At 33.1% G+C, this 11,613-nt stretch overlaps 1 protein-coding gene across 1 annotated transcript in view; it reads right to left on the bottom strand.

Annotated features, from left to right (window-relative positions):
• Positions 1-10,745: 10,745 nt before the first annotated feature.
• The window catches only part of LOC101500395 (oligopeptide transporter 7-like), a 6,284-nt gene continuing 5,416 nt past the window's right edge, over positions 10,746-11,613 (bottom strand). Inside the window, exon 5 of the mRNA XM_004511192.4 lies at positions 10,746-11,575. Coding sequence (XP_004511249.1) covers positions 10,961-11,575 — 615 coding nt within the window. The 3' untranslated portion in view covers positions 10,746-10,960. The remainder of the gene's footprint in view (positions 11,576-11,613) is intronic.

Genomic DNA, 11,613 nt, shown 5'->3' with positions numbered 1-11,613 from the left:
TCCTTCAGAATTAAGGTCTTTCCTGATGTGAATGTTAATTCCACATCTCCAATACCAGCAACATTAGTGGTGTGGGAGTCTCCCAACAACACTTTCTTATCTTCAGCAGCAGTGTATGTTTTAAACATAGCATGATCATAACAGACATGGCGTGAGGCGCCAGTGTCTATCCACCATCCATCTGATCCACCAACGAGGTTGATCTCAGTTATCATTGCAACGAATTGCTCTTCAGTCAAGTTGGCCTGATTTACAGTGTCTGGCTTGTTCCTACACTTTTGCGTGCCATATGACCCTCTTTCCCACAATAGTAACAGAGAAAGGGGAGAGGGCCATTTCTAGGAGGTGGTGGCTGCCTAGCAATTGGGACCCTTTGATGGTTCCCATTCCTGTTGCTGTTCTTTGAAGTGTGGTTCTGATTCTTCAGTTGTTTTCCGTTTGGCTTCAGAACTGCTCTGATGAACTTCTTTTTCTTGTTATTTGCCACAAGAAGAATTTCATCTTTCTGGTCTTGCTTGCGAGATTCCTCCTCAATTCTAAGGCGGGTTATCAGACTTTCTAGAGAGAATTCTTTAGTTTTATGCCTAAGAGAATTTTTAAATTCTTTCCAAGCAGGGGGCAGTTTGTCAATAATAACAGCAATTTGAAACTGTTCATCTAGGGACATACCTTCAGTGATGATTTCGTGAGTTATTTTCTGGATTTCATGAGACTGAGCTTCCACTGATCTGTCATCTGTCATCTGAAATTTGAGGTAGCGGCTAACAGCATACTTCTTGGCTCCAGCTTCCTCAGTATCATACTTCTTCTTTAAAGCATCCCAAACCTGTTTAGCAGTATTGCTGTCGGAACTATAGTAATCATACAGATCATCAGCAAGTCCATTAAGAATATAATTTTTACATAAGTAATCATTATTTTCCCATTGGGTTAATTCAGCAGCAATTCTATCCTTTTCAGATTGTTCACCTTCTTCTGGTACAACAGGAATGTCATCCTTCAAAACGTTGGCAAGGTTTTTCGTGGTTAGAAAAAACAACATCTTTTGTTGCCATCGTTTGAAGTGACTTCCCTCAAACCGAAATGGTTTGTTGTAGTCAGAAGCAGAAGAACCTGACCCAGTAATTCCGTCGGCAGACATGGCAGTTTGGAAACGTCTTAAAATTGTTGTTTTTGAAAATCGAAAACAGTTGAAAACAATTTATGCCACCGAAAGTATTACTGGGTTGAGTCGCGGACTATGTCGCTCTCTTTAAGACGTTTTGAGGCACTGCCCAAAATTGTGCAAGGCAAACTATCAACCACGAAGTCCCCAAGATAAAACAGCTCAGATACTCTGTATTCGGAGTTCTACTGCACTGTAGAAAACTGTTCTAGAATTACACCCTCAATATGGCAGTCTTACGACTGACACTCGTAGTATGGCAGTCTTTCGACTGACACTCGTAATATGGCACAATGGCCACTCGAAAAGGAAGAAAGAGATGAAGCAGTAAGAAGGGGGAGAAGGGAGAAAAGCTTCAGATGCGGAGTGCTTTTGGTGTGATTTTCCAACTGGGGAGAACCCTCTATTTATAGAGGAAAATCACAACTGGATCTGAGAGATCCATGGATCACCAGAACGTGCGCTCCAAGTAGTGCTCTCAGAAACGTGCGCCCCAAAATTAGGAAAATTGACTCTGACTTTTGACCGGACAACAAGGAAACGTGAGACCAAAATTAGGGTTTTGACCGAGCAAAACAGACGCACGAAATCAGGGATGATGACTGGATCAGATATGACTAGGTGGAGGGCAGTTTCGTAATTAACGTTTCAATTAGAGATGGAACGCAAGTAATCAGATAATTAATTAAAATTGATTAATTAATTTTCAGGCAAAATAATAATACACCACAAAGCCAAAGCCAAGCCAGGCCGGACGGCGGCGGCGGCGCCGCGCGTGTGTGGTGGTCAATTAGCTTGCGTTCTCCCTCCTTACCTAATGGTAAATGGAAAATCTCTCAACTTAAATGTCTACCTTACCCAGTCTTTGAAGGTGTGTTTGACTTTAAGAATAAACTCGTAGTTGATGAGTTGAATCATGTCGAATTAGCACAATGAGAGATTTGATGAGAGGACAAAGCGAAGAAAACTTCAACAAGCCATTTGAAGTCAGAGTTGTTGAATTTGGTGGAGATTTTAAACAAATTTTCCCTATGGTTACAAAGGGTTCAAGAGTTGATATCATCAAAGCAATTGTTAGTTCATCTCCAATTTGGAAATCTTGCAAGATTTTAAAACTTACATAAAATCATGAGGTTGAGTGGTCAAAGTTCAAACCAATCTTTTATTGAAATCAAATAATTTGATGATTGGATATTGAAAATTGGAGATGGTGACATGGAAGCTGATGAAAATGGTGAAGGTGAAATTCAGATAGAAGAAAAATTATGCGTTCCACAATGTGAAAATCCTTTACTCTCGTTGGTTAATTTTGTTTACCCTAATTTATTAGAATAATTAGAAAATCAAAGCCTCTTTGAGGAAAAAAACAACTCTAGCTCCAACTTTGGGTTCTGTAGAACAAGTCAATTATTATGTTCGATCCTTGATTCAAGGAGAGGAAAAATAATATCTAAGTTCTTATACTCCATGCAAGTCTGAAGAGGATTATCAAGTCCAGGGAGATTGATTTACTTCGAGTTTTTAAATGATATTAAATGTTATGAGATAGCAAACCATCGCTTGACTCAAAGTCGGAGTTCCTATAATGTTGTTAAGGAAAATTGATCAGGCAAATAGTCTTTGTAACGGAACACAATTGCAGGTTAATAATCTTGGCAAAAATATAATAATTGCAACTATTATCAACAGAAAGAATATTGGTGACAAAATTTTGATTCAAGGAATTGATTTGGTTCCTTCAGATTCAGGATTATCCTTCAAATTTCATAGTAGACAATTTTCTATTTCAATTTGTTTTGCTACGATAATCAACAAAAATAAAGGATAATCTATTTTTAAGGTAGAATTGTATCTACCAAAATATGTGTTTACTCATGGTCAATTATATGTCCCAGTATCTCGAGTAACAAAAAAAAAATTTGAAGATGTTAATTTAAGATAAATATAGCAATACATGCACTTCAACAAATAATGTTGTCTACCTAGAGGTCTTCGGTAATTTGTAATAGAATAAACACAAGAGCATATTAATATTTAAAGAGCATATTACGTTAATCGATTTTAATAAAAAACAATTAATTTTGTTTATTATATTTTTCATTATATTTATGATAGTGAAGGTTTTTACGGTTGGTTTTTTAAGTCATTAATTTTTAAAAGTCACGACTTTACATGCAATTGATTAAAAACTACTTAGATGTGATTGGTACTGGACAGGGGCAGGTTTTGTCTCCCCACCTTGCTCCCGTTTTTTATCGAGTATGAAATTTAAGTCCTCATTCCTGTCTTGATGGGATTCGAGTTTTCCCGCACCCATTCATATATATAAAATAATAAATTAAAAGTCATATTTATTATAATTGTTATAATAAAATAATTATTATTATACAGTAATCAAATTTTAAAAGTATTAAAATCATATTTTTAAAGAAAAAAGATTATAATTTTTAATATTTAAAAAATATTAAATATATCGAATGTATACATGTGTATCAAATTTTAAAATCAAATTTTAAAATGACAATAATATTACTAGCGGACGGGTTTGAGGACTGGCGCGAGTGGATATCAATATCCCAAACCCGTCCCCGCATCCGAGTTTTAATGTCAAGGAAAACATGCACCCGCATCCAATCAAAGCAGATTTTTCCGCCTAAATCATAACGGATTCAAGTGAGTACCCTTGAGTGCGGGTTGTGTTGTCATCCCTATACATAGATGCCTTGCTTTTGTTACCACTTTATTTGAATTTAATCACAACATATAGATGTATATTTCTCATGTATAATCAATGATCAATAAAAACAAAATTGGAACTGTGTGAGATATTTCTAAAATATTGGTAAATATATATGTGTATGAATGGTTTTAATTGACATAATAGAGTTGTTGGCTTAATGGTTGTGTATCTTATATTTAATGGTAAGGTCATGTGTTTAATTCCTATGTGCGCATTGTTTTTGAATAAAAGGAAAAGACACAGCCGTTGAACCAATATTTGTATATACCCTTTCACAAACTGAATAGCAGAACCAAAAGTTGTACCTCTTTCTCAAGTGCTATAGCTATCCATTTTGTCTCATCCATTTTATATTCTAAGTCATCATATTCTTCTCTAATGCATGAGTGAAGTATAGGAAACATTATTTTGTAACATTTGTTGGTTGGGACGAATCGAACCTAAAGGCTATTGTTGGAACCAAATTCATTTTATACTTAGAGTTTTTATGATAATAAAAGTATTTAATGAGAACAATATATGGTCAAAGTTTGTAGAACATTTGAAGAAGATTTGATCAAGATTTATCTACAACAAAATATGAACATAGCAAAACACATAGAGATCAAACACGGCTTCATTATGGACTTTGTTCAAAAAGAACTACTATACATTCAGTTTGTCAACACTAAACTCCAATGGGCTGACATGTTAACCAAACCGTTATCTGAAGATAGATTTGACTTCATCAAGAAAAACCTAAACCTTACCTTCATACCTGACTGATATTGTGATAACTTCAAAGTAATTTAGTTTTACATTAGTTTTTATATTTTCTTGTAATATGTTATATTCATGTTATTAAAAAAAAAATCACTTTCAAGTCTTTTTGTCTGATGACAAAAGGGGGAGAAATATACTTGATAAAGTGGGGAGAAAATGATATTTAGACTTAGGGGGAGCCCTAAGTTAGGGAGAGTTAAAGAAATACAAAGAAAAGTTGTTATAAAAAATACAAGTTTTGTCTTAATAAAAAAGGGGGAGATTGTTGGAACCAAATTCATTTTATACATAGAGTTTTTATGATAACAAAAGTATTTTATGAAAACAATATATTTGACTTCAAAGAGTATGAAAGAAGATATGGGCAAGATTTGTAGATGATTTGAAGAAGATTTGATCAAGATTTATCTACAATACAATATGAACAGAATCAATATGAAGAATTTACAAATACAATCTGAACAAATTGCGAACATAATCAATCTGAAGAATTTACAATCTCAATCTAAACAAAAAAGGAACAAAATCAGTTTGAAGAATTTACAAACACAATCTGAATAAAATACAATTCATAATAAAAACAAGGACTAAATTGAAGCTCAAATTTTAACTATAAATAAATACTCAAGGCAGAAGAAGAAAATCATCGAAAAGCAGGAAAAAAAAAATAGTCTTAGAGTTCAAAGAGAGAAATAATTTTTCAAGTTAGAAATATTATCTATGTGTTCTTTTCTTAGAGTGTGAGAGTTATATTATTATTATCAGCTTTTTAGAAGCAACTACTCAAGTTTAAATTCATAATAAAAAACACAATCTAAAGAATTTATAAACACAATATGAATAAAATACAATTCATAATAAAAACAAGGACTAAATTGAAGCTCAAATTTTAACTATAAATAAATACTCAAGGCAGAAGAAGAAAACCATCGAAAAGCAGAAAAAAATAGTCTTAGAGTTCAAAGAGAGAAATAATTTTTCAAGTTTGAAATATTATCTATGTGTTCTTTTCTTAGAGTGTGAGAGTTATATTATTATTATCAGCTTTTTAGAAGCAACTACTCAAGTTTCAATCTTTTGTATACAACCCGATAGTGGTTTAGTTCCTTCTTCAATCTAGGGTTGTTAGGAGAAAACTTGACTTGTAGGGTCAAGGTGGTTAGTTCCTCAAAATTCTAGGGGTGTTAGACTATTTGGGATGACTAGCTTGAAGGGTCAAGTGCTTTGTAATTCAAGGTATTCGAATTAGTGGACTAAAGCCTTATGAATGAGAGGACGAGATGTAGCCAAGTTAGTGGTGAAACAGGATTAATCTATGTGTCAAATTATTTATGCTTTCATTGCTTGATACCTCTGAATCCGATTGCTTCTACTCCAAGTAAGTCATCAAAATCAAACTAGTTTTTTTTATTTATTTATAAATTATCAAAAAAATTTCAACTTTGGTAAACACAATTAACCCAATTCTCGTGTTTGCATCTTCAATTGGCATTAGAACTTGGTCTCAACACTTAGCACATTACAATGTTTGACAAACGATCCAAAGGTTCAATATGTCTGGATTCAGTGAAGAAGATGTTGGAGGAAACATCAACAAACAACCTATGTTTGATGGAGAACATTTTGAGTATTGGAAAGACATGCTGAGAATTTTCAATATTCGAATTAGTGGACTAAAGCCTTATGAATGAGAGGACGAGATGTAGCCAAGTTAGTGGTGAAACAGGATAAATCTATGTGTCAAATTATTTATGCTTTCATTGCTTGCTACCTCTGAATCCGATTGCTTCTACTCCAAGTAAGTCATCAAAATCAAACTAGTTTTTTTTATTTATTTATAAATTATCAAAAAATTGTCAACTTTGGTAAACACAATTAACCCAATTCTCGTGTTTGCATCTTCAATTGGCATTAGAACTTGGTCTCAACACTTAGCACATTACAATGTTTGACAAAAGATCCAAAGGTTCAATATGTCTGGATTCAGTGAAGAAGATGTTGGAGGAAACATCAACAAACAACCTATGTTTGATGGAGAACATTTTGAGTATTGGAAAGACAGGCTGAGAATTTTCAATATTTCACAAGATCCTGAACTTTGGGATTTGGTGGAAGATGATAAATGCAATCACCTTTAAGGAGTTTGACAAGTGCACCAATAGGGAGAAAACAAAGAGTATTTATGATAGTTTAAGTCAGACCTATGAAGAAAGTAAACAAGTTCAAGAAGCAAAGGTCAACCTCCTAATCAAAAATTTGAGTTGTTCAAGATGGAAGAAGATGAAGACATTAAAACAATGTTTTCTAGATTCAAGACCCTTATCTCAGGATTAAAGGTACTTGAGAAGAGTTATACTACTGATGATCATGTGAAGAAAATTCTTAGGAGTCTAACAAGCAAGTGGAGACATATGATCATTGCCATTCGAGAAGCAAATGATGTGAATACTCTAAAGCTAGAAGAATTAATTAGCTCCTCAAATCACATGAAATTGAGCTTGAAGAAGATGAGTCCAAGAAGAAGAACAAGACTCTGGCCTTGAAATCCAAGCAGTAGAAGGCTCTAAAGGCAATATTAGAATCAGAGGATAGTGATTCAGATGATCAGAATCTGAACTCAAAGGAAGAGGATATTGCTTTCATATCTAGAAAAATTCAAAATATATGGCACAACAGAAAGAAGAAATTTCCCCAAAGATATTCCAAGCAATCCAACACAGGGAATGATGATAAATATGACAAGAAAAGCATCATCTGCTATAGATGCAATGAACCTGGACATATCAAGTCAGAATGTTCAAATATGGAGAAAGGAAAATACCAAAGGAAAGATTTCAGGCCCAAGAAGAATAGTCGGATGGCTACATGGGATGATTAAGAGGAATCATCTGACGATGAACAAGCAAATTTGGCTATAATGGCTCTTACCAACTCTGCCTCTAGATCCAACATAGGTTTTGACTTTGGAAGTAAATTAGCAAATAAAGAAATTGAGGTATTTTCTGACTTTACTCAATCTGATTTAGTTATTGCTATAAATGATTTTTTAAATAATAATCACAAATTATCTTTAAAACTAAAAATACTTAGGAAAGAAAATACAAATCTAACTGAAAATGTTAATGCTTTTAAAACAGAGAATGCAAATTTGAAAACTGATAGTACTGAACTTAAAACAGAGAATGCAAATTTGAAAATTGATATTGTTGAACTAAAGGCTAAAAATCTAACTCTAAAAAGAAATCATAGATCAACATCAATTGAAAATACCACATGTAACTTTGATAAGCATGAATAAGTATTTCAAGATTTTCTTGTTAATGGTATGGAAAGAAGCAAATATGCTTCTATGATTTATGGAGTTAGTAGAAATCGTAAAAGAGGAATAGGATTTGAAGAAATTGTAACTGAGCCTAAAGCTATTCCCTTTGATATCATGTTATTGTTTGCTATAAGAAAGGTCACTCCAAATTATCTTGTCTCATTTTAAATATAAGGAAAGACAATAAACCTTTCAAGACTAACAAACCAGGACCCAACCAAATTTGGTTAACTAAGAACAAAATTATCTTTGTTGCAGATGTCCTCAACAATCAAGTTAAAACACCAAACATGGTACATGGATAGTGGATGCTCGCGACAAAGGTTCAATATGTCTGGATTCATTGAAGAAGATGATGGAGGAAACATCAACATACCACATCTGTTTGATAGAGAACGTTTTGAGTATTGAAAAGACATGTTGAGAAGTTTCTATATTTCACAAGATCCTGATGGTATTGCTTCGAAGAATATTGATGGTATTGAAATTCCAAAAAAGGAGATGAATGTTGATCAGAAGAAGATGTACAAGATGCACCATAAGTCCATAACATTCATTATAAATGCAATCACCTTCATGAATCAATCAAATTGTTTAACATTTTTTTAATTGTATTGTTAATGGATTTGACTTATAAAATAAATCAATATCAAATGTCATTGTTTGAGATCATTGGTGTGACTTTAATAGACATGACTTATTTAGTTGGGTTTGCTTTTCTCAAGTTTAAAAAGAAGAATAATTTCTCTTGGGTCCTTGAGACGTGTCGTAATTTGTTGAAGTATAAAAACAAGATTCTCATGGTAATTATCACTAACAAATATACCGCATTGATGAATGTTGTTGCAAATATTTTTTCAACCTCAACTACTTTACTGTGTTAGTATCATATTTCAAAAAATTTCAGAGCTAGAAGCAAGTTGGATGTGAAGGTAAAACTTGCAAAACCTGTAGATGCGAATGTGAAACATGCCAAACCAATAGAATTATGGAACACCATAATGAGAGTTTGAGACGTTTTAGTGTAATCTCCTTTAGATGATGTATATGTTGGTACCATTGTCGAATTAACATAACAACAACATCACTACTGATCCTTAACATAAACTAAGTGAAATTACAACAACATAAACTAGTTATATCTCACTACAAACTCATTACAAATCAAAAGTATTTTGTCAAACAGTTGACGTACAACAACCATAGCAACTTATAAAACATAAACTCAATTGAAACAACAAGAACAAATTGACATAACAACATCAACATTCGTCCCTAACTACCTATTAAAACTACAACAACAACTATAAACTAAATATATATCAATACAAGCTCATTACAAATCAAAAACATACACACTAAAATAAAAAATCAATAAAACAAAAACTTACCTTTTGATGATTAAGAGTTTGATGAATAATAAAATGATGTTTTAGTGTGGTTTTGAGGGAAGATAAGGGGATTGAGTTAGATTGGTGAGAATTGGAGGTTTAGAGAGTTTTATATTTCAAAATAAAGTGAAGGGAGAAAAAGACGTTCTACCCCTTATTAAGATACTTATCAGATATGTGATTCTGGCATCTTAAATTATCGGATATGTGAATTGATTAAATTAGCAAACTGGATTATGGGACTCAGTGAGGGATATTTTGGTGGATTTGTGAGAACACTTGGAGGATGAACAATTACCTTTTAAATCACCCAACCCTATTGCGAAAGAAACAATATCGAAAATGGTCCAATCGATCAAAGTTGTTGAAAATCACATTGTTGGACATGATTTATTTCTTTATTATTTTTAAATGTAGGTGGTTATTTTCTTACCACTCTTTAAGTTGTTTAATTATATTACATTAGTCGATTAAGTTCTTTTTGTAATAGATTGATCATTTATGCCATAAAATGTGTACACCATTATCCATTTTATAAATTTCCATCCAATTTTTGTAGTTTCTTTTAAACTTAATTATGTTTATGACTTTTTAGATTTTAGACCAAAAATTGTTCAAAAGAAAATTTGTTTTTTAGACATTTTTTGTGTGTAATGAAACTAGATTTAGAACCCAAATAAGAAAAAGAAGAAATCAGAGGTAAAACAGCTATGAAATTCCTCTTATTTGTCATTCGTCTCTGGTTATATGTTTCATATTCATTTTATCATCCTAATACACCTCTCATGCTACCATATTAGATTTTTGTATTGAGTCTAACTCATCTTTACAAAATTGACTTATAAAATGAGGATCGTCACTTTATTTTAGATAAACTAATATAGAACTCTATCTTTTATCTATAGATAAACTAACCAAAAGATTGAAATTGGTTTTGGGTTTTATTTTGTGGACCCAAAGCATATACCTAATACCCAAAAACTAATACAAAAGTTAGAGAAATTGTTGATGAACCAAATTGCATCTCCGATTTACAACTTAAAGAATTGGTTTCAGATTTTTTTTTTTACCAAGATTGACATAAACTTCAGTTTACAATAAATGAGTTTGAAGAATATAAGTTAGACGGAAAACTGATAAAAATTAGTAATATACACATTTTATGACTTAAAAAGACTAACCTATTACAATAAAAACTTAAAGCACTAATTTAATACAATTAAATAACTTAATGAAATTAAAGGTCAAAATGCTCAGCTAACGTTGACTTCTAAGAACAAGAGAACTCCAGAGACAGCGGCATATATCAATATCATTTTAAGACATTTTGGAGGAGTACTAGTATGTATTATCTTATTCACTAAGTGAATGGAAACTTTACAACAACTTTCATTACTGAATCAAATATTTACAAAGATTTATACAAATCCCGTAAACAATGAAGAATGAAGATCAATGAAGACCTTTAAAAATTGATGTACATCTGAGCTATTTCTACAACCACATTTTTTCCCATACGTTGCACGTGTTCTCAATAAGAAACAAATTTCTTACATGTACCTACATACACACATGCAAACTCAATAAACAGGACAACCTTTAGAAATGACACCCGGAGCGGTTGAACATGAAGCTAAAGGGCATCTATCTGGGTCACTACCCCACCAATTTAGACTAATATGCTGCATCTCCAAACACAAGTAAATCAAAACCCCCATGAAGGCTAATCCAGAATCAAGTGCTCCAGATAACAAATAGTTGTGACGGGTCCACCAGCCACGATAGTAACGGTAAGCAATAAATCCAGAGGCAAATCCAACAAGAACCCAACTAGTGTAGTTAACTGGTGTAGCTGGTGGCATTTCAGATAATGCTCCTAATAGCACAGGCATAGTAATAAGCCTAATCCATTGTTTATTAGGGAAGGCTTTGTGTGCTAGCCAAACAATGAAAGGAGCAATAGCCCCAACCAAGAAAAACCAGTTGATGGCTGAGTAGTGTCCAAGATTTCCAAATATTCTGCGTGGTCCTATCAAACCCCATATCACAGATGCATCATAGAATACATGATCACCTGGGCAAGTCCACGGGCTTCCTGCTGGAAGTAACTCTCTATGGCATATATCTTGAACTGTGTCTAGTAGCCACCACGCTGTTATTAAATGCACAGCTCCGGCTATTACGGTACCAAGTACCTGAAAGAGGAAATAGTGCAATTAAGTGGGCGGGGGGG

Source organism: Cicer arietinum, chromosome 7, assembly GCF_000331145.2.
Source record: "Cicer arietinum cultivar CDC Frontier isolate Library 1 chromosome 7, Cicar.CDCFrontier_v2.0, whole genome shotgun sequence".
Lineage (NCBI taxonomy): Eukaryota > Viridiplantae > Streptophyta > Magnoliopsida > Fabales > Fabaceae > Cicer > Cicer arietinum.
This window is presented reverse-complemented; position numbering and strand designations above follow the sequence as displayed.